This window comes from Osmerus eperlanus, chromosome 21 (assembly GCF_963692335.1).
Source record: "Osmerus eperlanus chromosome 21, fOsmEpe2.1, whole genome shotgun sequence".
Classification (NCBI taxonomy): Eukaryota; Metazoa; Chordata; class Actinopteri; order Osmeriformes; family Osmeridae; genus Osmerus; species Osmerus eperlanus.
Window position 1 is genome coordinate 8,385,017 of NC_085038.1, and position 25,841 is coordinate 8,410,857.

The 25,841-nt window shown below is 44.3% G+C and overlaps 1 protein-coding gene across 3 annotated transcripts; it reads right to left on the reverse strand.

The window, feature by feature from the left end:
* On the reverse strand, window positions 1-24,100 carry LOC134007550 (E3 ubiquitin-protein ligase Midline-1-like). 3 transcript variants are annotated; one of them, XM_062447070.1, is made up of 10 exons: window positions 23,870-24,100; window positions 15,859-16,612; window positions 9,763-9,858; window positions 6,973-7,080; window positions 5,671-5,819; window positions 5,365-5,492; window positions 4,504-4,647; window positions 2,415-2,576; window positions 1,931-2,138; window positions 1-1,723 (listed from the first exon to the last, which is right to left on the reverse strand). In XM_062447070.1, the coding sequence occupies exons 2-10, from the start codon at window positions 16,549-16,551 to the stop codon at window positions 1,375-1,377; spliced, it is 2,037 nt and encodes a 678-aa protein (XP_062303054.1). In that variant the 5' UTR covers window positions 16,552-16,612; window positions 23,870-24,100; the 3' UTR covers window positions 1-1,374. The 3 variants fall into 3 exon arrangements, with proteins under 3 accessions (XP_062303054.1, XP_062303056.1, XP_062303055.1); XM_062447072.1 differs by lacking the exon at window positions 23,870-24,100 and adding an exon at window positions 21,899-21,922; XM_062447071.1 differs by lacking the exon at window positions 23,870-24,100 and adding an exon at window positions 18,268-18,408.
* Window positions 24,101-25,841: the final 1,741 nt, after the last annotated feature.

The window sequence follows — 25,841 nt, forward strand, 5'->3', positions numbered from 1 at the left end:
ACACACACAGTACTTCTCTTTATTGAACCTTCAACATTTGCTACTGAAGAATTGCACAGTGAAGCAAGCATTCAGAACATGTTTCCTGAATAGTGTCCACGGCATTCATATCAACACATTGAAGATAATTATGGAATATACAATTATGGAAACACATACTAAACAATCTGCATGAAATACAAAGAAACATATTGCCTAAATATTACCCCAAAATATATTTATGGGTAACTTATTTTGTTTCTTGTTTGACAGCACAATGACAAACTGTGAAAATACCAAGGTTTTCTTGTACCTTCTCCACTAATGATCCATGATCACCAATAAAATAAAATATAAACTATTTTACAAAATCAGGTGCTTGTGAGTAGTGGCCTAAAATCTAATATTACTTGTGTTGGTGACCCCTGGGGTCAATAAAAATTCCTAGAGTATCCAGTTGGGAGTCTGGTCTCGGACTAAAGTAATTACTGTAGATAGTTGGGCGCACAATGAGTATATCACAGTGCAGCATAATCATGGAGGATTTGTTGACGAGGGGTCAGTGAGTTAAGCAGAAGACCAACTGGAGAAATTTATAATCATTTTATCTGGGAGTTTGGAGGAAACTAGAGGAATTCACATGAACATGCATGATTAAACAACCAAGAATCTATCTGACTGAAATAAAAACAATGGGCCGACAAATAATAATAATCAAATCCCTACCTTTCATCCATTTGATATCTATACAAGTACACACTTGTAGGAAAGACATGTTTGTCTAGCAAAAAGTATGGTTGACACAAAATAGTTTACACAATAGTTTAACAGAAAAAAGGTAATTGCACAAAAATCAATTTCCCTAGAGTTTTCATGTCTCTATGCTTCCATCCACGACAAACTCACCATAAATAATGTATGAACAATGTGCAAATGCAGGGAAAAGTATACATGAAAACAACTGCTACTATTTGCCAACATACGCTTAAATAATGTGAATCTATCAAATGAGCACTCGTAGACTGTCAGTAAAAACATTTGCTACTAAAAACATGGCTACTTTGGCTCTTTATTAATGGAAATGGGTTACAAACTATAATGCTTCATGTACAGCTACTTTGAGTGGATTCCTCCTTTCCATACCAACTGTGATCCGTGGTCAGACCCAGGGTGGTGTGTGACCCACCCTCGTCCGGCTGGCCCAAGCGCCAAGAATGAGATGAGGTGGAGGTTTTTCTGTAAAGGGTTCAGACTTGTATCTAGAGGGCCATCCCTAGTCAGTCCACGGTGGACCAAAGTGCCTTAAAAAGGGGGCAGGATTGGGAGGTGGTTCATTAGGTAGGGTGGAAGGGGCTTGGGGCCTATCAAACACAGTCTGGTTTGGGCTTCTCTGGCTCAGTCTTGGGGCTCCAGGCCTTCCAGGTGGTCTGGGATGGGCAGGCCAGTGAGGACCGTCAGACACTTGTTCCACACGTTGAAGACGGGGCACACCGGCTGGGCGAAGGACACCCGGAAGGTGTGGAGGTGCTGGGAGCCCACCGCGTCGTAGAAGGCCAGGGTTCCCATGTCGTAGTCCAGCAGGACCCCAACGCGCCGCAGGTGGGGGGAGGGCTCGATGGCCATCTCCTTGCTGTTGTGGCGGACCACCCAGGAGTTGTTGCAGCGGCAGAGGACCCAGGAAGCGGAGTTCTTCCCGATCCACTCGTGCTTGGGGGCCGACTTGTAGGCGATCCCCACCGCGTACCTGCCAAACCAACAAGCACCCCCTGTGTCAGCCGACACGCTCCAAACAAAGCAAGCCCTTTTCCATCGTCATCAACGTGTCTCATGCTTCATCGTTCCAACACTTCAACTTAAGCCTTTCCGACCGAGCAATAAAACACCGAAAAGGTCTCCAGTACAATCAAGCATTTCCTCGAGAAACGTAACAACACCTGTTTTTCGAACTCACCACGTGCTTCCTCCAATGAGGGCCTCCCAGTAATGGCGTCCGCTGTCGATGTAGACGTTGGCGATGACGCCATAGCTGCTCTGACTGGTGAAGCGGTCCTGGCTGTGGCCCTTCTTGGACGTGCTCTCGTCACGTTCCACCGTCAGGTTGTCGTGGGAAACCTTCAGCTTCCTGTGGGCAGACTTGGGATCGAGCTTGAAGGGCTGGCCTCGGGGGAAGAAAAAAACGAAGAGATAAGCCATGGGCAGAGTGGAATTCAGGGATGCAGTTTATTCATCTGTTGGTGCCATGTGCTTTCTAAGCCTTTTATGCTACTTTGTCAGCTAAAATGGCAAAGATGAGCATGGCTTCAGCAGTTTTCCCTAGTATTGACTGCATTGCCTTCAAATGACATTCCTGAGCAATTTCCACCAGTGCTCGCACTCACATGAATTGCATTTCTCATTGTGTCTGTGTTGTACTATGGGATAGTCCTATTTCTTACTGTTGGTCTTCAGTGTCCCAGGCTCGCTGCTACGGCTGCCAGCCTGATTGATGGCCTTGACCACAAATATGTACTTAGTGCCACTCTGCAGGCCGTGCACGGTATAGTGGTTCTGTTTTATGTTGGGCACGATCATCCAGCTGTCCAACGAGTTGCACAGGCCTGGGACAGAGATAAACACACACCCGCACTTAGAGTTCAGTTATCACACAGAAGTACACACAGAAACATCCACCCACCCACACACACAAGTAACCTCGAATACAAAACAAAGACGGTCCTCAATACGAAACGTTATTTTCATCGTTGCCTGCAGCAAAACAATACAATAATCCCAATGCTAAGGTCAGCACCGTATTCAGAACCAATATCAACATTACAAATATCACAATGTAACTAATCCCACATTTTTCCCATCTGGTAGCTTTCTGCGGTCAACAGTACTCCCTATGACTGGAGATGAAAGTTTCCTTTAGGAGGAAACAGGAAACGTTTAATCAGAGCCACAGAGATAAGAGTCGGGTTAGAGGTGTGGTCCTCGAGCAGCTTCTTCCTCAGTGTCAGACCGCCGTACATCTTCCAAGTCCACACATGAGACAGGGAAATGGGTTGGGTGAATAATGAGACCATCCACAGACAGGTCCCAGACCATTTACTAGTTGATAACAGAGTAACATATAACACACAGTGTGTATACAGTAATTGTTTAATCTGAAATGACTTTCAAACTGTTCTGATGTACCTGCACGCTCAATGTCGATAGTGGAATGGAAATCAGCAGATGGAAGTATTGGATGGAAACGAAGGAAAGCGAGGTCCTGGGGTTAGTGTGTGGGTGTAACCAGGGAAGACCATTCACACCTCACTGGCTGCATCCTTCCCCATGTGTGTGTCTGGGTGTTTGTGTTTGGCTGTTTCATGCATCTTCCTGCAGTCTTCCTCTTTCAGGGAAGTTTTTCAGACAATTGGAGAATTGATTGATGAATAAAGATCAAATTATTTTACAGTATGACTGTGTGAAGGGGCGGGGCTATATCTGCCTTCCTTTTGCATCTTTGGAATGGAAGCCATTTTAAATTCCCCTGGAACCAGCACCACCATCGTGTGCTTCATCAGAAAGCTGAACATGTTAAGATAATTCAATTGGTCTTTGAAAACATTTACATTTTGGACACGTTCTGGGATGTATGACTCAGATAGTAAAAGTCTGCCTGCCACCCATCCCACATCATGTGTCGTGACGCACTGTTGAGATGTGACAGTGAAGCCAGCAGCAACACCTTTGTCCTGAGCTCTGACATGGCAACTGGATGTGAAAACAAAGCGTGAAGAAAACATGCAGGAGGGCGTGTGTGTTAAAAACGCACCCCAAAAAAGCTAATGTTGACCTTTAAAAAAACACCTTTGTCAGAAAAAAATGCTGAGGGCAAGAATGAATCGATTGCAAAGACAAGACTATTCAAGATCGTTTGGTTGGATCTTTGGGTATGAAATTCGTAAAAAACAAAATTGTGAATCCGTCAATGGAAAAATGTGTAAATAATACACCTAAACAAACTTTGTTTAGAGCTATGAAGAATCAGAAGATACCCTCTTGCCCTGACCTAATTATCCTCCTCAGTGAAGCATGCACGTGATACACAGGGAGATGTGTGAGCCACAAGGGAGTCCGAGCCCTGATTCGTGCCGTTACTGTAATCCGCTCAGACTCCACTGTCCTTGCCTGCTTCGGGTAACTTGGCCCTGTTGGCCTCATAGACAGGCACAGAGAGAACTGATGCCTGCTTAGGTTGGGAGTCTGTAACACTGAATACGTCGTCAACTGTGTGTTCTGAGCCCAAGAGCATTGGCAGACACATTGAGAGGGTCTGGCCAAGAACAACAGACTTATTATTTTGATCTCTTTCCATAAATAAAGAAAACAAAAAAGTAATAGAGTTTCAAGAGCAGAGAAGCAGTGTCTGCAGAAGCAGTCTGGGGTTTATACATATGTGTGTGCATGCATATATTTGATTGTGTGCACAGTTTATGTCTGTGTCTCCGGTGGCAACAAATGTGTCCACAACCACCTGGAGCAGTAAATACTCACTGACAACGTTGGCCAGGCCTGTGAAGATGGCGTACTGGAGCTCGTAGGACACAACGCTGAACTCATCGTCGGACGTCCAGTGGACAGTTATGGTGTCGTATGAGGCTGTGCACAGCTCTTCCCTGATGCCTGGGGGACTCGGAGCTGCAGAGTTGGTGATTCAATAAGGGCAGGGTAGGGAATCGTTATGCAGGCTTCGTTCTTCAATAGCCACAGTGCTGCTAACAGTCATTTGCCAGCGAAGATGAACTGTTATTTCAGAGACAATGGCATCTTGCTGAGAGTGAGGGGTAGTAACATAATATTGATTGCAATGCCTCTATCTTTTAACTAACAACAATTCACTACAGAGAGGGCATGTGAGGATAGAATAGTGATTTAGTTGAAAATCGTTTTCCCTCCACCCCCCCCCCTCTCTTTCTCTGTCTCAGTGACTGCACATTGGCAGATGATTCACAGTGATTCATACAGTGATCTGGCCCTGAAGCTAAGCCCTCTGCCTTTACAAGAAAACAAAAAGCAACCTTTTCTCCATGAGCTTTCAGAACATGTTTACTTGATCCTCCCTCTTGTACTCCTACCTTAGTACAATCTGTTGTGACAAGTTTGGTTTGGTTGCATGCTGATCCATTCCCTAGCCTAAGCTCTTTATTGGCCAGCACTGGAGAAGTGTCCCATTAACACAGCTACAGTATTCATATCTTGACCAAATTTGAACTTTTCATCAAACGATTATAAGCCAACTTTATTGTGCAGCACTATAAATGGTAGTACCCCCTAACCTTGCTTTTCAAAATGTGGATTTACTGTCCATTGTAAATGGATCTGACATTAATAAAATGTGTCTCAGGGTCTCTGTACCGGTTAGGTAGTCCAGGTTCTCCAATAGTTTCTTCTCCCGGGTGAAGTCCAGGGCAAACGTATCAAACGTGTCCGTCAAATTGATCTCTGGGATCAAGACCTGAGAAGAGGCCGTCGCCATGGAGACCCTAACACAAAATTAAGAGTATTCAATTTAACCATGGGCCATTGCTAGTTTATTGCATGCATTTGAGATGAACACAGTGCTATTGTTTTGGTTTTAGAGACATCCTGGAAGAGAACCACGTGATCTGCAGTGTAAGGCTCTATGACTGAGCCATACCTATTCCCCATCTCCTTCCTCACCTCTCTGTGATGCCCTTGGCGCTCTGGAGGAAGCGAGCATGGTCGGTCTCCTTCAGGGTCTGGTCAGCCTGGGTGATGAGGGAAGAAGACCTGTCGATGCACTGCTTACAGTTGGAGATCTGCTGGGCCAGTTTCCGTAGTCTCACCACCTGGAGGCATTACGTGGGAAATTGGGGATTGAAAGATTGATGGGAAGAATGGGTGAGAGGTGATTCAACTGGGACCCGTCTCAGAGGTACGAGATTTATCTGGGGTTAGCTGTCATCCCATTCAGATGATCCGATCAAAGCCAGACACGCTTTCTAAGATTTATTTTGCTTTCTTTCTTGCTTAGGGCTTTCTCCTGCTCCTGGGGAGATTTAGAATGGCAGAGGTTGGGCGGGTTGCAGATGAGACATTGATCAGACACTGTATGAAATATTTTTGGAAAGTTACTGCTTACAAAGTGTTTGGAGTCTGACACAGGTAATTCTGGCATAAATAATCCCCTTGTATTTCTCTTTAAGACTGGTCACCCCTCTGTGTCCAAATCTGGTACCGTACATACCAGAGCCGTAAACCTAGCTAGAATGTCTGACATAGCAGCAGCAAGTCATCTTAAAGGAGTTTCCTTCAGCTGGTTTTCATTTCCCCTCTTAGGGCCACCAGAGGAAGGCACTGGCCCAAATTTGACTTGTTTTGTTTCTGTGAAGAAGTGGATCGGACAAGTGAAAGCAATATGGTGACGATGCCACCCAGTCAATCAGAAGACGAAGAAGCGTTGGTGCCATTGCCTTATATAGCATAGCGTCCAGTACCTGCAGACTCTCACAGGTTACAGGTTACTTGCTCTCAATACAAGAGCAGACTGTGTGGCTCAGCGGTTGATTTGTGAATATTCAACGTGTCTGTGAAGTATCGAGAGCACACCGGCTAGGGAAGATAGGAAGGAAGGGAGAATAGAAACAGGAGAGTTCCATCCTTCACTGGATTTCTGTTACTACCCATCTTCTGTCTCTGTCCAGTTGTGATCATCCTGTAGTCTACCAGGAGGAACAGGACAAACACATAAAGTTTCATCGAACACATGTTTAAATGTGTCTGAGTTGAAAGATGATGTGTCCATGTAGGTCAGATGATTCTAGTGAGTGACCACAGTTCGAGTGTGCCGGGTGGAACAGCTTGGGAGCGAACAGACGGTGACTTTTACAAAACATCCCAGAGCAGACTCAGAACATATGGCTGCCTCCCCCGTGTTGTTTGAGGAAACTCCAGAGGAAGAGATGTGAGGAGAGAGATATGTTTACTCCTGAGTTCTCTCACCTTTCCTTCCTTGATCTTGGTGCCAATGAGTTGCCTTCTTTGTTGTATGATGTCAATCAGAAGATCACACTCCTCCATCAGCTTGCCTTCCTGTCTGCACGCATTGACCTAATAAACAACAATTACAAGAACCACAATTACGTTTTTGGGATAGAATCTACAGAAAAGTATGTGTCATACTCCATCCTCGTTTCAGGTTTTGTGAAAATACATTGTCGCAGTATTTGCAGCGGGAGACTAGTTTCGCAAGTCGTTATCTCTGCTATCTTCTTACTAGAGTATCTGCTATCTATGTGCAAAGTTCAGTAGTAATAGTATCTGCTGATTGGCTAACACACTGTTAATTAAATCTATTTATCTAAAGAGTCCTCTTTACAGTTACAGTACCATAAAAGCTTTGCTAACAAGTAAACTTCCAAGTGTGGGAAGCAAAGCATTTTGTGTCTGTTTTATTTCTTATTGATACTGATTTGTCAGCGGCTGTATTAGTGTTCTGCTGAGGCTAGGCCAAATGTGATGAGGGGAGCTGTGAAAGAGTGGATTGTTTGAGTGTTGCTGGACCAACGAGGTGTGTTGTGGCCGCTTTCTTGCATCGACAGGCTTTTTTAAATAATATGAATGGGACTCGTTCAAATGCTCACAGATCTGTCTTTTCAGCACCACTAATTAGCTCCCTGGACCTGAACGTGTGGTTTTTCTGGTTTCACTTTCCGCTCATATGGTTCAAAGGATCATGGGTAAGTGCTATCTTTCTCCATCTGTTTGGCAGAGGCGATTTGGGGATTTTATTTGAAGTGAACCATCCAGAGCTGTATCTCTTCTGAATGCATTTAATAGCTGTTGGCTCAAATGTCAACTTTCAGTGAAAGTGTTCTATGTAGCTTTCAAATCCACCAGTCTTCAAATATCTCATTCGAAAAAAGAACAGACTCTAACCCTTCTTTCCAAAATAGTTTTCCCACCCCACACAAATTGAAAACTTTCTCTTTCTGTCTCTTTCTCTCTATACGTATAGACATGTGTAGACACAGTATACATCAGAACAGTCAACATTTATGTGCTCAGCCTTTGGCCAGGAAAAAAGTATGTGACACGTCAGTGTGTGTCAGTGGATGCATACAGTGAATCATTCAACCCCAGAGACATCCGGCTCTGGAAAAGGGCAACGCAAAGCCCTCTTAAAACTTTCAACATCATGTGCAGGAGATGTACTCTGTGTTTCTGAAATATTCAAAGGTCTCTCCAAAACACAAGCATGGTTCTTGTGTACTGTCTTAAGTGCAGGATCCTTCCACCTCCACGCACAGTGATGCCAGTGTGAACCCTTTTATTAGAACCCCCCCAGGGTTGATATGGTGTGATGAAGTTTACACGCACGTCAAATTAAAATCAACAGATTTAATTCAGTCATTTCATGAGCTGCACAATAATTCTCAGCTCGCCCTGCAATGTTAAATTAAACATGCAGATGACTTTTGGCTAATTAAATTCTCTGAGCAAAATCAACACATGCATGCATACACACACACACACACAACACATTCTAGACTAGGCTAGTTGGGTTATTAAACTGGTTATTTTTAAGTGTAAACTTGCTGTGTAAAACATGTGCATGCATCTTGCAACCATCTTGCAAGTAAAAGGAGGAGTAAAAGGAGCATTTTATTGCTTTTTCTTCCTACATTATTCATCGAGACCCATTTTTTGAAAGGAAATGTTAAGACTGTGTAAAAGGGACACAAGGATATTATTTTGGGGGTAGAATCTGAAAGTGGACCAGTGCTCTGTCCTCAAGTCAAATGTCATCCTCAATGTTCTGGAAAATGTGGCCATGCAGAAAGTGCATCTATCAAGCCAAATCTAGTGGGGGTAACGTTGAAATATTTCGACATCTAATATTTCTTATTATTTGTCTTCCTCCCTGTCTTTTCTTGGTACTAATTGTAGTTCCTTGGCCTGATGACTAGTCCTTGGTTAAACTATGAAGTCTAGTTCTCTAAGGTGCCTCAATTTATAATTCCTCACAGAGAAGAGTCTGTTTTCTGTAGACAGATAATGGCAGGGTTTCCCAGATTCGTTAAGAAGCTTTTAACGCTAAGAGCTTCTTAGGAACGTTCTAAGAACGCTCTAGAACGCTCTTAGAACGCTCCTAAGAAGCTCATAGCGTTAAGAGCTTCTTAACGAATCTGGGAAACCCGGCCAATATTGGTCAAGAAATCCCTACATTGGTTCAGTCACATACAGTACATATTCTTGTTCTTTATCTCATCATGACACATCTGACTGAACAGTCTTGACTAGACTGAGCTTTACATTTCACCAATGACTTGCTGGTGCTATAACTAAAATGAAACAATTTGCATGCAGCTTCAAGCTTGCACCTTGTGTTTCCTTTTAATTATACTATAATCACATTGTGTATTACAGTACAGCGTGTTAAGAGACACTGGTGGTAGTTAAACTAAATGTAAATAAAAAGTGACCTCAATCTATTGCATGTTACGTGAAAACAATGCACAAAAGGCACACGACCATCTAATAAAGACTCTAAAGATTCTTCAGATTTACAAAAATGACTTTACAAAAGAGGCCTATTTAATAATGCACATGTTTTACCCTGAGGTGAACAGCATGTTGTGACTGGCTCATGATGTGTCATCTATATATCTATGCTATATAAATAAAGTCTTACTTACTTATTTACTTGCAATATACCACGATTTTTCATGCTACAGCATCGTTAGTTTGCACGTTGGTTTTAGGCAGTTACATGTCCTGTGGGAGACTCACCTCGACGTGCTGGCATGTCTGAATCAGCTTCCCCATCAGAGACTCCAGCTCGTTGTTCCTTTTAATCAAATTGCTCAGGTTGGAGTCCAACGCTTGCTGGAAAAATGACAGGAAGACATACATCTTCGATTCTAGAACAAAATCTGATCAAATTACTGCACATATTTTCCCCATAAACACAAGAACCCAATAGGCTGAGAAGCAACCTACCCCACTCTCAGAGACAGAGAACAAACAAGTCGAGGCAAACAATATCGGACGTTCTACACCAGCGTTAAGATAGCAAAGAACACAAAACACTAGATGGAGAATCCCCCTTCTATCCCCTTTCACATGACATGGCCAGCCATCTTCTAACCTCCGGGTGATGCCCCTCGTGCCGATAGCGCCTCATCCTGACCCTCTGAGTCTCTGAGCAGAGAGACTAACAGACACGACTGGGAGAGCCACTCCGGGAGAACCAACCCATGTGTAAACCCGGCCGACCGGCAAATTAAGCGTCAAAAGCGCCTCTCTGACAGAGTAGCTACCTATCAACGGAGTGTCTTTACGTAAGTGCCTTTGCCTTAGCGTATCCCCCTCTCTGCCTGGCAACAAGCTGTCTTCTTTATTTCACATTCCATCATATTATTGCCCAACCGACCATACTAAGCCACAATGTGATGCTGAACAGGGATTAAAAGAGAACTGCCCCATGGGAAGAATTGTAAACAACAGCTGAGACAGGGAAATAAGGGTCGGAGGCGGGGGAGTCTGCTTGCCAATGGTCCGGGGGCTTAATGGATGGCCTTAATACAACAATGACACAAAACAACACAAGGTCTATAGGGAATACAGCATCATCAAAGGGTCTAAAAATACACTAGGAAAATGGAGGAAGACATCTGTCAGAGAAGGAGCTGCCGACCGGCACAATGAACGCCCCAATGATTCCAAACACACAGGGGTCCAATATGTGCGCAGTCAGGCCATTGGCGACTGTATGTCCTCATCTAATCGCTATGGCGACTATTGACAGTTGCCAATAGATATTTTCACCATTTGAGGCTTGATAGTTGGTATTAAGGTCACGGGAATTAGATGTACAGCAGCCCATCGTCTAGGCCTAGGTCTTTTGAAAGGCTTTGAAGGCATTTGAAACATTTATATGTTTTCATTCTATTAATGGCAACATCAGTGAGCAATTTACTGGATAGAAATATTTGGGAAATATAGTACAGTTTGGTGACTCATAAGAGTGTGTTAGCTAAAAGGAAACGGTAAGCAATACTCAGTTGCTTCAGTATGTCCTATGAAAGGTAGAAATTAGAGTGAATGAAGACAGTTTGACAGTTGAAACTTTGTTCAATGGGTTGAATCCCCAAGCCATCAGATTCATCCTTGTATTCCATCGCAGCATGAGTTCATTCAGCATGCAATTATAGTCCACCCTCGTTTCCCAATCACACCTAATATTAAGTCACACACTGCCAGCAATTCTAAGTGGAAGTGACCCCTCTGCACTTCATTTTAGGAAGAAACAGACATAGTATAGTGATGTACCTGTTGTAAATACAGCCTTATAAATAAGCGGACTGTTCCTGCTTGTGGACAGATGACTTTGAAGGCAGTTGTGTGGGGAACTTGAAAGAGAAAATGTTTACCGTCCTTTATGGTATCTGCTTATAATCAGGAAAGAAGCTAACAAAGCTGATGAAGCAAATGACTTGACCTTCTTTGCAAAGTCACTGAGAATAATTCCCATCAAGGAGAATCCATTGCTCATGATTTGAATTATAGCTTTCTACAAAGCAATTAAAAGACAGGGGGAGCAAAGTTGTGATCATAATTAGAGTTTAAGCACATGATCAGACTCTAATTCAGAATGAGCTTCGAGAGTATCCGTGTGCGCGTGTGTGTAGGCCTCGGACAAGGTCTAGGATATTGAACATAGCTTGCTCAAGGCATTGTGGATGCAAGGTCTAGTCTTGTCTGTCACAGCTTTCTTCCATACGTCAGTGGGCAACTGTGTTCAGGTTCACTATTTGTCTTACGACAAGCAATGGGATCCTTGAACCAAAGGCTCCAAGGACTTCGACGTCACCTCCTTCTGTGGCACTGTGTACATAAAACATGTGACAGGCCCACCTGTAATCTCCCCCACTCTTGACAACTCAAAAATGACGCCTCTCCATGCAAGCAAGAGCCTGTATTTGTCTGTTTCTCAGGATACCAAGTGTTTGATTGCGAAACCCTAATGTTCTCTCTAGCTGTCCATTTTATTTACATCTCTTTTCGCTCCTCGCCTCTCTCACAGCATCTTCCCTGCATCTCTGAGTGTTTCATTTGATGCAGTAATAGCCTGCCTTGTTGTTTGTTCCCCTCTCCGGTCCCCTGTTTAATTCTTCCCAGCTGCCTCTGTCAGATATAAACACTGTGATTGTGTTCCGGTGGAGAGGCAAGCAGCTCTGACTTATCAGCTGCAGAAGCAATGTACCTGAGTCAGGCACTCTGAAGAGGGTGTGGGAAGAATGGAGAGAAAATGGAGTGGTGGAGAGAGACGTTTGCGGAAAAAACACACAATTTTTTTGGTCCACATCTTCACCACTGAAAAACACAGATTCATTGTGCCTCAACAGTGACCTCTAAAGGTGATAAAAGAACGGCATTTGAGAGTAAGTCGGGTTGAAAATGTAGGCGTATTCCTCCGACCAACAAACGGTGCGTCGGCGTGATAGCTGTTTGCAAGGCTTTGTTTTTCTAACCTCTAAACAAAAAAAATTCCTTTAGGTTATAGCCTTTATCTCTCCCATATGTCTTATTTCCACATTGTCATGCTGCGAGGCAATAAGACTGTAAACTTGTTTTTATTAGAAGCTGGTTGTAGATGAATATTCACAAGCGAGACACTAAATAGCCAGAGCTTGTTTTCCACCATCTCCTTCTTTTGCCCTAGACACATAGTCGTGGGTTTGGTCGGACACAAGCCTCCAAGGGTTGTGCCTGTCACAGCATGACTCAATCTCTCACAGGCATGAGGCACGAGGAAGAAGAACAGCAGACTGGCTGAGGTGAAGTGTTATCGCCTCGGAGCTAGGGCTATTGTGAAGGAGGACAAAGGAGCAGGTCAAATATTTGCCAATCCTCATGCTCTAGTCATTCTGAACTGTGGAATCACAGCTTCCTCTCTGACCTGAACTCGTCGACTTTCAAAGCTATTTTGAACTGTTTCCGCTCTTGGTCCATTTCCTCTAAAAGGGTAATTTTATCTTCTGAAAGGAAGGGTGTACCCACAACCACCAAGTCTCTTATCAGATAGAGCAGCGCAGCAAACTGAAAGAATCACAGAGAGTCCTGAAAGTTAGAATTGGATATTAATTTCCTTGTGTCATGTAGCTAACTCATTTTACCCCCAAGCTGCTTCTGAAGCAACCAAGCGTGTAGACATATTTTCACTCGCTGAGTTGCCGAAAATTTCCGTTCAGGACTTGAGCTCAAAAGTTAAATCTGTTTCCTATGAATTTTGCATATAGCGTTGCAAACCTTTCCTGTGCAGGGGTGACCTACATTGACTTGCCTTCTGCCCTTACACGCCTGTTTTCGAGACTAATGAAGGTGGCGGGAGCTTTCCTGCTTGTACTTTTAAATCTTTGAAAAGATGAAGACAACCGACTTGAGAATGTAAAATATAAGATACTTGGTCCACAATGTACAACGAATATCAACCGAATTGTTGATAAGCTGAAATAAATGTGCTACTTTTAAACAGGTGCTACTTTTATCACATAAAATCTGTTCCAGTGCATAAGGTTAGGGTTGTCAATTTTAGTTCTCATTATTTATTTAGACTTATTATTAAGTCTTCATTATTAACGTTTGTTATAACGTAGTACTGCATATGTCCCATCTACTGTAGTAGATTTAGTTCAAAACATTTTCCTATCTCAGATTTAGTATTCCATAGATACAGCTATAGTTAAGCCATAAACTAATTCCACACTACCCAAAGTCACCCTGTTACTCCAGTATCTGTGTACCCCAATGCCAGTGGTCTTGCAGAATCAGAACCAGGGTTTAACCTATACAGTCTCTGTTGTGACCAGGAGCAGGAAAGCTGGCCAATGTGACCCTTTGCAGGCTTGGCAGGCGTCCAATAACAAGAAGAATGAAAAATTTCATTACATTTTAATTAAGTTCATTCGTCCATAGGAAACAATCATGACTGTGTGCACTTTTTGGCACAATACATCACAATCAACTATGTGCTAATCCTGCTACCTTTGACCAACTCTAAATCTTGTATTTAAATAATCCAAAATAGCATGTTAAATATGGAATCAGGAGAGTCAGATGGCTGAGTGGTTAGGGAATCGGGCTAGTAATCAGAAGGTTGCTAGTTCGATTCCCGGCTATGCAAACCAAATTACGTTGTGTCCTTGGGGAAGGCACTTCACCCTACTTGCCTCGGGGAGAATGTCCCTGTACTTACTGTAAGTCGCTCTGGATAAGAGTGTCTGCTAAATGACTAAATGTAAATGTAAATACCTTGAAACTGAATCATTTTAGCATTAAAGATTGCAGACACAGTTAGAATCCAGACACACCATAGCTTTTTTAAATAGGTTAATTGCTTTATCACAGTAAATAAAACCCTTATCCAACTTGATAGTAATAGTTTCTCTCTGATGCTTTCGATCACTTTGAATCATTGACACGTGTTCTTCATATTTCAATTCTAAATTAGAAAGGCAGGCCGAGGGCGCCCCAGTGATTAACCAGGTTGAGCGCATACTTATAGGCCGAGGCCTTACCGCAAGGGTCTGGGTTTGAATCTGGCCCTGGCCTTTCCTTGCATGTCCTCTCTCTCTCTCTCTCTCTCTCTCTCTCTCTCTCTCTCTCTCTCTCTCTCTCTCTCTCTCTCTCTCTCTCTATCTATCTCTCTCTCTCTCTCTCTCTCTCTCTCTCTCTCTTTCTCTCTCTCTCTGCTTTCCTGTCGCTCTCTATGTGTCTCTATCAAGATAAATAAAGCCCAAAAAGAAAGGAAGACCAAGGAACACATGCCACCCACCATTACAATTATATCTGGTTCATCATTAACCTGGTACAATACACACACCACCAAAACACATCAAATCTGGGATCACATTGCTGTTGTCCAATCAGGGGCCCCATTGCCCGGTAACAGCCAATCACCATCCCAGAAATGGTCATGGGGATGCAGGGAAGAGGGGGTAATACCAGGCCCTCTCCCACGAGGCATGCTTTAATACTCCTTAACAGCTACGCTCAATTAAACAAACTCCCACCTCGTTAAGCAATTAGTACTGTTTAACCTGCTGCACGATGCCATCTACCCCAACCTGTTTTCACAGTGCTCGCACAGGCGTGAAGAGGTAGAAGGTGCTCTCGGTCTGGGTGATGCGTTACTTGAACTAATTGCTTAATTAATCTGCTCGGATAATGAGACTAAATTGAGGATAATTGAATTTAGGTTTGAAATTCATGGTCGAGAACAGAATCTGCAAGGATTTTATTTCACTTTAAGGTGATTATGAGGCTCAAACTAAAAATGTATAGCAGTTTGATACTGAAATAGAAATGTCTTGATTCCCCCAGATACTCATTACAACATCACACCTCCAGATCACACTTGAAATCCCAATTCAACAATTAAACTATTTCAATTGTCACTCCATTTGGCTCACACTTGATAAGCACAGATTGCAACCTATTAGCAGGTTATATGCGACCCACAGCAATGTCCAAATGCCAGAAACCTCCACCAATATCAGTTAATTGACAGAATAATTTACTTTAACTGAATCCTACAATTGTAGGCTACTATTATTAAAATACAAACTTTGAATGCATAGTGTATGATGGTTAGTATTAGCTGGTCAAACTAAATCTGCATCCTTAGTTTTTTTCCAAGCGGAGGTAACTAATAGTACCCATTGACAGCATTCTGATGTCACATTCCATCAAACTAATCTTAAACATCAAACATACAAATCCAGAGAATTCTGTCATTACCCAGACCATTCTCACAATCCTTAAATTCAATGGAATGCACAGCGCGATCTACTCCATATGGACCCATGCTGCGGATAGCCTTACCTTGAGTTTCTCGTAGCGGTCGCTCAAAGCTGCGACCTGGTGGTCCCGATGTCGGCCCACCAGCTTGCACAAGGAGCAGATGAGCTGATCGTCGGTGACGCAGTACATGTTGACCTTCTCCTCCTCGTGTTCCAGGCACTGCAGGCCTCGCAGGTGCGTGTCTGGCATCGGCTCGATCAGGCGATGGCCCGTGAAGGGCTTCTTGTTGGGGTGTGTGGCGCGCAGGCACTCGTCGCAGTACGACACCTCGCATGTGACGCACGTCTTGACGGCGTCCTGCGGGGGGTCCTGCTCACAGAACTGGCACTGGATGGGCTCGGGCGGCGTTCCAGGGCTGGTCATGGCGGCGGGCACCAAGGCGAGTCGATTGTCCTCGCTGGGGGAGTTTGGCCCGCTGTGGGGCAGTGGGCAGCCGGAGGAGGCGGCCCTCTGGACGCGGTCGATGATGTTCTGGAGGGTGACGTTGCGTTTCAGTCCTTCTAGGCCGCGCTGAGGGCTCAGTGAGATGACATAGCGGCAGGTGGGGCACTGGAAGGCTCCGATGGACTGAACGGGCTCGTTGGAGGCACAGTGAGAGACCAGGATGCGATGGGCACAGCCGAAGCACAGGCTGTGGGCGCAGGGGAGCAGCAGTGGGTCCTCAAAGAGCTCGAGGCAGATTGGGCAAGTCAGCTCTGACTCCAGCGTGTCCATCCTCTCAGGCGAGACCAAGCGGGCACGGTGTCAGCGAAATCCAGGGAAGCTGCTCAGCTGTCTGCAGAAGGGAACAACCACAGGGATTTGGAATAAATGGAGTGAAACAACTGCTTACTTTGAAGAAGGGAACAGGAGAGTCCTGGATTACATTGATGTTATGGGAATATTCATATGAAGGACTACATGTAAAGTTCTTACAGTTTTTACAAAGCTTAAATGACTATGAACTTCTATTGGTGAACATTGGAAATATAGCGCCAGTAACCACAGAGGAGATTTCTATCTTAATATCTCATGCACCCCCTGTTAACTCAAAGCAGTTTCTTTCCTGATCCGTTGTTTTACCAACCTTGAATAAATCCAAACCTGGTTTCTGGGCCACGTCTAAAATGTGAAATATCTCTCCCATCTGCATAAGATTAGGTATCAGGCAGAAACCCCAGCCGTGAAGCCCAGCTACACCTCACAGACTAGACAGGTCAGCTACCTCAGCCATGAAGCCGCATGACTCTTCAGAGATTACACAGGTCAGCTCAACACTGATGCCTTTGTTTGGGGGCGCCAGGGCTGGTGCCTCTTTGACGCCGTTGCCTCTTGTACCTGCCGCTCCTGAAGTGTCAGCGAAAATGTATCCTTTACACTCCTCACTCAACCTACTTTTGGATGGACAAGCAGAGGTCTATTGATTACCATTAAAATGGACCCAGCCATGTGCTGTTTTCCTTCCTGTGTCACCAGAGTGACAGACACGTTCGGGTACAGTGAAGCATTCCACTTTTGTCATGTTTTTAAGACACCACTGTTGACATCAAACATTTTGTTAAAAAAAATATAGTGTGAAATTGATTTGGTTTGTGTACCTCTGTCGACATGAAAGCGAGACTGCAGCACATAAATGCATGGTTATCAGGGTCAGTCTTACTTTATCAGTAAAGTATAGTGTCATGTGTCACAATCACTCATCAAAACAACCTGTCCCCTGGCTTTGCTCTCTGACATCACATCCCTTAAACTCCCTTCAGAGTCTAACATTGCTTAAATTGATTAAATTCTGGTTTCAATAAAGTAGGTCCGGACGTCCTTCCATGAAGGCTTTTCAGCAGATGTCACTGTTTACTGTTCTCTACTGTCTCACCAGTAGATCACATTGACCTAGTTCCTAGGGGACCAGGCGCTGGACTGTGCCACTCCCCGGCCAGCTACGTAGAAAGTATAAACAGACAAGAATGCAGACCAGCACACAACTGTCTGTACACATCTTATAACATAGAACAAATAACATTGAGCTCTTACAGACACAAGTCCACTGTGCAAAAGGCAGACACAAGATGAAGCTATTATCAGGTCATAAAACTAAACCAACCATGTACCTGGCTGGACAGTTAATTTGAAACACCAATCTCACCTAATCACACTTAAAATGAACTATGAGCAGGAAGCAAGACCTCATTTGATGAACTACAGCTCGACAAGGAGACGGTCTTTTCCCTGAATTGCAACCGTCATTTCTGCCTAATAAGCCATTTTAGAGCGAACAAGAACTGCGAAGCAGCAACTTAGATGATAACAGCAAGTAGCACACGTGGAGAGCAAAAAAAAACGACTGAACCTTCCGGTCAAACTTGAGTGAGAAGCCAAGCCTGACAGCATACTCTCAGTCTCTCACAGTGGATTACTGTCCTCATCCCAAAGCCTTTACACTCTAGTACCCACCGATGGATTTCGCTCTGGTGCTTTTTTTACAGGCATCTCTGCTGAGGTGAGGAGGGAGTTGACGAGCAGAACCAGCAGCCAGGAGACAGTGGTTTAGTCTTAGGCTCCGAGGATAGAGTGCCTGGAATGTGGAGCCAACCGTAGGGAATGCCACCCTTCAGTTAGGGACATCCCTCTGCTTCTCCTGACTAAACACACACACACACTCGACGAGCTGGCTGGTTTCTTTCGCAAGGGAGCTAAGCAAGCAGAACCGGAAAAAGCTGTACCGACAATTACGGGAAAGTTAGAGAGCTCCTCCAAAGCTTCATGCTCTGTGGGGGGACTCCTGGAGGATGAAAGGTTGTTGGGGGAGAAGTCCATTTCGAACACACGCGCACAGACTGAGGCGGGACATCTTGATGTGACTCGGAACACACAGCGGTTGTGACACCACACTCCACAGGACCTCACAGGAAAGGTGAGGGAGGGGGCAGAGGAAGGGAGCTGAGAAAAGGGTTTCAAAGGAGAGGGTAGAGGTGCAGGGGCAAAAGGCAGGGGGGCTAGGAAGTAGATAGCAGGGATTGGAGGAGCCGGTACCGGCTGAACTGCGTGACCTGCCCTCGGGACATTTAAACACAGCAGGTATTTGTTGACATGCTCAAAGGAGCGTGAAAGAGACAAGTGGAATGACATTGAAGTACAAATGACAAATCTTGGCTTGTCTTTATGGCTGATGATACCTGTGGTGAGGATAACACCGAATGCTGCCTCACTGGTCATATATATGTATAAACTAAAAAATGACACTTGAAACTGTGTGTATAATTGTTCACCCTACGAAATATAGAAATGTAGGTGTCCTTGACATTGCTGCAATCTTTCTACAGTGAAATGATTCTGTATGTTTGTCAACTCCAAAATTTGTATAATTTAAGGCACCTATTGCTTAACCCAAATGGGGTGCAGGATATTTCTCTCCTGACATTGGTCAGCAATCAATCTACAGTTTCTGAGAACTACATTTATATGATTAGAACAGGATACCTTGGTTCTATCCAGCAGGAAAAAACTAAACAAATAAACAGATGGAACCAGTAATAGCCATTATACCAGAACAGAGTAAATTAAAAGTGGGAAAATAAATAACAAACCGGCCAAAAGCGACTCTTATATAAAATGGAGGGGAAATTGCCCATCCGGTGGGTTGATGTGAGTGACTCTGGCATCCCACGGAGCGTAAGGCTCAAAGTAGGTCAAAGGCATTGACCTAGCTAACATAATCAGCATGTGTATGTGTGTATGTACTTGTATTTCAAAATGAGCAGGGCAGACAGGCCAGAAGAAAGCACATATGCAATAATATTTGGACTGAGAAAAGTACCCATTTGTATTATTGTACAAACATAATAACCTATTGCACGGTAACAAATGTTATGCTGTTTGTTACATGTTCTTGGATGTTTAAAACATTGTATTGTGTATTTGTCAATTTTATGTATATATTAATTTATGTTTGCTTATTAATAAAAAATGTATTTACCTCATGCTGGATTATTGGATTTGCATAAGATCTAAACCATAATCTCTTTAACGCACATTAGTTCAGGGCCTATGGGATTGCCATTTGACCCTTCAGGATAAGACCTCATTGTCCTTTGAGTTCTCACGGCGTTGTTTGGTTAACCTGTGCCCTGGAGACAGACCAGTATGAGACCCTGACTCACCCTCTTAACTTACAGTTTGGTATAGATCCATACCAGATCTAGACATTTAGTCTTTTTTTTTAGCAGACGCTCTTATCCAGAGCGACCACATCAAGACCACATCGAGAATGAGCGTTCTGGACTGTGAAGGAGATTTAGCATCAAACAATGACACTAATTGGGAAATAACAAAAAGGAAGTCTATAATTTCCACACCTTCCTCTACAAATACACATGTTCATCCCCCTGTGTGCAGTCTCCTCTTTGCCTGGCTAACGTCGCGTGCACAGAGTCTTAATCACCTCTAATGACAGCCCACAGACCACACGTCCAACTCATTAGCGCTCCCCATTTAGCCTCTTGCCCCCCTCAACCTCCCCCTGCCCCTCTTTGTCTGGCCCCAGACACACCACCCTGTTCAGCCCTAATCCTTGCCTGCCTAGTGTGGCTGTGACCAATCGTTGTCTTTCATGTTGGGAGCGGGTCAGTCACGCCTAACAGGATTGGTTAGTGGTGGGAAGCTGGGGTGCAGGACAAGCGCATTAGACGGGGTCTTAATCTGCCCAAATCTGAGTCAGGGGGGTCTGGATGGGACATCTCTACCTAACTCCCCATGTCTGACCCAGAACATTTCAAATACAGAGATAATTTTCTGTTTGTGTATTAGTTTTTTAATCTTGCTTAGTGACATAAGACCGAAAAAAAAGAAGAAGAAAGTGTGTCTCAGAGAGAATGAGCAAGAGAGAGAGAGACTGAGAGATAGGAAGAGTTCATGTCTCTTACAGTGTACACGTATATTTGTCTTCCATCTACAGATTTAACATGACGCAGAGGCTCGACGCAGCACAGACTTCTTTCATAATGGATGGCGTTCATCTGTCTGCTGTCACACACATATGGATAACGGATCACCGTACTGCAGTTGTTTGACAAGCACGTGTCCATGTGTTTCGGTGTGTTTGAGTGAGAGCATGTGTGTGTTTACGTGTGTAATCAGCACATCAACTCAGTATAAAGAAGTAGACGGAATCCTCACTGCCTGCGTAGCCAGTGAAGTCATGGAGACTTCCTGCCGCGTTCCACTGATGGAAGGTGTGGAGGTTCCCAGGGGAACAGAAGGGAGGTCAGGGGTTCCACATGCCTCTCCGCTCACAAGGTTGGTTCTGGCAGAGAGCGGGGTGGAGGCTTGAGCAGAGACACAGGGAAAAAGCTACCTGGTGTCCCTGGAATGTTATGCAGGACTGGGGAGTATGCTGTCCTGGTTTCACGGATGTGGATGTGTGAGAGAGAGAGAGAGAGAGAGAGAGAGAGAGAGAGAGAGAGAGAGAGAGAGAGAGAGAGAGAGAGAGAGAGAGAGAGAGAGAGAGAGAGAGAGAGAGAAGAGAAAGAGAAAGAGAAAGAGAGAGAGAGAGAGAGAGAGAGAGAGAGAGAGAGAGAGAGAGAGAGAGAGAGAGAGAGAGAGAGAGAGAGAGAGAGTACAGCCTGGATAGATATTCCCTTGTGCTACCCAAATCAATTGAGTTTGTTGATTGACCTTAAGCAACAAGCCTGTAATTTAGATTTAACTATCATCTAAATGCCATTCGTGTCATTGTGATTGAGTGCAAAGTTATCGGTTGGTTTGAACACTTGCTACAGTAACTGGAACACAGATCTGAGGCTCAGTGAACACAATTCAGTCACATTAGAGATACAGCAGGACCTAATCCACCATATGTATTGCATTACAGTACAACATATTGACATTATTTACATGCTTCCAGTACAATAAATATATCGCCATCTAATTAGTATCCTTTATATAGATCTCAATTAACAGCAGAAATCGGTACAACAATTTCTCATAATATTTTTTAATCGGAGAGCTTCAAAAGTTTCTTTAAGGAACCTTTTTCTAGGACGCTCTCTAGTGGCAGCCATGCAACCATACCGAAAACCGCACTGACCTCTGAGCTGGAAGCATCTGCTCCTATGGAGCCTTGAGAGAAGGCTCTCATTATCCTGCACCTGGACAGACGCCATGATTCTGACCCTTCTACTTGAGCCGCTCCTCTCAAGTCACACGTTTCCCATCTTAAATTCCTGTGCTGGTCGTCTGTTTAGTCGAGTGGAAAGTGAAAAGAAGTTGAAATAGACCTTCCTCTCCACACGCCTAGCCCCAGTGTACCAAATCTCCACAAATATCTCCTGATCACAGCCCTGCTCTGAAAGTTAACATGGCAACGTGCATCACCCAACCACTGACCTGGGGATCAAATAAAGCATGAACTAGAGTGATTCATGTTGGGGAAAAAACACATTAGTGACAAAGGAAAAAAGGAAAATACCCAGATTGCAATTAGCAGATTACCTTCCAAGTCCAAGATGTGAACAGCGTTGGATAATTAAAGTTGCCTGTCACGTCAACCACTTCAACCTAGATAACCAAAACAAACTCACCACCCACCCATTCAGCTCTGTAAACAAACTATAAGGACTCCAATGTGGACTGGGCATTCACGGAAAGCACAGGAAAACAGAAAACAATACCCCTGCTACTATATATATATATATGTTCCTGTTGACATACACACATTTCTCAGGACTTTCCCACAGTCTGTTCTGGCTGGGTCATGGAAGCTATCAACCCCTGTCTCATGGCACTGTTCAACACTGAAGACCACACAATAACAAAAGCCTCAGAGACTAATACAGGTTGAACTTATCCCTCACCCCTCATAGATCTGTGTTGAGAGTTAGAAATGTGAGCATACCCATGCCCTTTGACCTCCTCATTCTAAGTTAAGTGACCATGATAGGCCCTGGCCGCGGAGAGAACAGGCAGTTGTCACAAGGCATGCCTGACCGGAGATGAGATGTCTCTGAGCGGACAGACCTGACCTCCTCCCCACCACCCACCCTCCTCGACAGTGTCACACCTTGTTGACAGCAAAGCGCTGAAAGCTTTTTTGATGGCCGAGGAGAAAAACTAAACATAAACACAGGCACAGACAGTCAAACACGCACATACTGTACATACAGCAGCTGAAAATGCACTGGTGATGACTAAAACGGAATGGCAAGAGAGAGCTTTTTATAAAAAACAATGTACTGTAGCGTTATGTAAACACACTTGCACAAACATACACACATAGACAATAACAACTACACATCCACATACATGGATGTGTGTCTCTCTGTAACTTCCTGATCTGATGCCAGCCCCCATTGCTCCCCTACCCTCCAGCCAGCATGTACAATTCACTCCACGGTTGTATGTTCAAAAACGCCTACAGGTACAACAATCTGAGAATCACCCATCACAAACATACTTTTAGAATCCCCCCCCCCCCCAGCATTGTTCTCTGCCCCATCACTTTGGGTCTAGTCAACGGACAAAAAAAACAAACAAAAACCCTAATCTGCATTTCCAAAATGAGGTCACACAAAACAGTCTTCTGGAGAGAAAGCCACCCTGTCACAGTGATAGCATCGCGTTAGCGCCCACAGGGGGCTCCCACCATATCCCTGCTACTACGCACTGTAGGTCCTACGATTACCCATGACTCAACTTCACCTCCCATCAACACGCAGTTAACAGTGTCCTCAAAACCAGCCCCTATGTTGTTGTCATACAGAAGTCCTGCTCCAGGGCCATCTCTACAGGGACGCTCAGATCCAAGTGATCAAGAACTCCTGAAGTAAGTGAATTAGCTGAGACGAAAGGCCATCTGGCATTTCAAAGGAATGGTCACTGGACTACTTCAATCCGTCCAGCGAATCAGTGGTCTTAATCCCAGAAATAATGCTACTCAAACACACTGTGTGTTACAACTACGAAGGTTTCGAAGGGGTCTCTTAAGGACCTTCAGAATGAAGTAAGGGCCCCTCGGGGGTTAGGGTCCCAGTTCCACATCCCACATCTGAGTCCTCCTTACCTTCCACATGGTTAAAGTCCCATCATCCACAACACAAGTGAGAAAAAAAAGGGGAGACAGATGCAGAGGAGGAGAGCGATCGGCTGAGTAAGAGAAGCCCCTTCTCCATGCAAAAGAAGCGGCTGTGTGCCCTCCACCTCCGGTCCCGGTAACTTTGTGTCAGCGCACGGTGGGTCTATCGCTGTGACATCGCCTCCCGTGGCATGTTTCCTCACACCACCGAAGCCCTACCTCCCCCCCCCCTCCTCCCAGCCCAGCGCGAACACGGAGGAGGAGAGGAACTAGCGCACCGCCCCTCTAACTGCCCCCCTCCTCCCCCCGCCCTCCTCACCCTCCCTCCCACTCTGTATTCAAATAGCCCAGTGGGCTGCCCTGCTTAAAGTGGACCAATCGCGCGACAGCAGGGTGGAGATTGTCCATGCAGGGATGGCAGTGGGCATGTCTGCTTGGGGATTATGGCAGCTTCTGCGGTGAAGTGCTCTCCATCCCCGCTGTGGCGCCTTGTCTGTCTCTGTTTCGTTAATGTGCAATAATACTGAAGCCCGCGCTCCCCTCTTTCTTTCCACCTCTCTCTCTCTCTCTCTCTCTCTCTCTCATTCTGTCTCTTTCTGTGCCTTGTTCTCGACATTTGTTTTTCTGCTCTCTCTCTCTCTCTCTCTCTCTCTCTGCCCTCTTTCCATGTTAATCTTTCTTCCCTTCCTTTCATTCTTTGCATTCTCTTTGTCAGTTTACTCACTCTTTCAAACACAAACACTCCCACACATGCACACACACAGACACAGAAAATGACAGCATGCAGTTTTGAGCTCACTACTTTCAGGTCCAGAAAAAGAGATTAATCTCACAGATATAACCCTATCCTTTCTACTTTTGGGGTATAAAGCCTGATCTAAATCCTTTGATGAAACTCTTCCCCCACCTTCACAAATATCTGAGCATTTTAGGCAGAGAAATGTCCCTGTCATTTTCAATTACACCATGACCTCCTAAGCTATTACAGCAGTGAGAATTTAAAACAAACTTCCTGGAATTAATTGTTATTTTCTATGGCTATTCAGCCCGTTTAACTGCTGATTGCTAACTGAAGGTCAGAATTGCAGATCTTTATGGTTCTCCAGGGACTGTTGGCTAAATGACGACAAAGATGCTTTAAGGTCATCAGCAGGGTATGAGGTAGACTGACCCTGTTTCGGGTCAGAGAGTTAAAACCACAACATTCCCTTAACTTAACAAATGTGTCACTTTTAATGCCCAACTACAGTAAAATAAATGTTACCTAAAAATCTGTGAATTGCCAATGGATACATCTTTTGGGGGAAATGAAATGATGTAATCTGCTTTTAATGGGCAGTGGGAGTTGAAGATAGCTGCTTGAGTGAATCTGGTACTCAGAAAGTTAAGTACCTTGACCGAGGCTGTGACTCTCATTTTAAGAGTAGGAATGAGATGAGTGCAGTATGAGTGAGGCATAATTGCTACAGAGATTATTTTCCTGGAAAAAGACTGAAAAATAAATACGTCAAATCTAAGGTTGTTTTTGGCAAACCTATTTCTTATCTTCCTCATGCAACCAGCACAATCATTGGAAAAGAAAAAGAACGTTTTCTGTCAGGACATCTGTGCGAACGCTATTGGTATCATATATATTGTGCCTTGGACATCTATAAACAAACAAAAAAATGATCAAAACGGCTGCAGAGATGAAAAGTAGAGAACAGTGCCTCCTGGAAATTGCCACTTTCATATCATTTCCCTCCTATGTCTTCCCAATGAGATAACGAGCAATATCCTTTGTGTGTTTGAGAGAAGTGGCAGTTAACTTTGAATAATCAAACAAAAGCCTTCCTTTCTTTGTCCGATTCAAGAGCTACTGGGAACTTGCTGTTTTGGAGGGGAACTCAGAATACCCGCAGCTTGCACTCCGTCTTTAATTAAATCCACAATAGTCTTCTGTAGTGTCAGAGCCTGGCTC

Excerpts from the sequence above, each read along its gene's own strand:
- LOC134007550 (XM_062447070.1), bottom strand. The coding sequence starts at position 16,551 with ATGGACACGCTGGAGTCAGAGCTGACTTGCCCAATCTGCCTCGAGCTC. Across the intron at positions 5,820-6,972 it reads CCAAGATCAAGGAAGGAAAG|GTGGTGAGACTACGGAAACT; the intron begins GTGAGAGAACTC and ends TAATGCCTCCAG. Across the intron at positions 2,139-2,414 it reads TGGGACACTGAAGACCAACA|GCCAGCCCTTCAAGCTCGAT; the intron begins GTAAGAAATAGG and ends TCTTCCCCCGAG.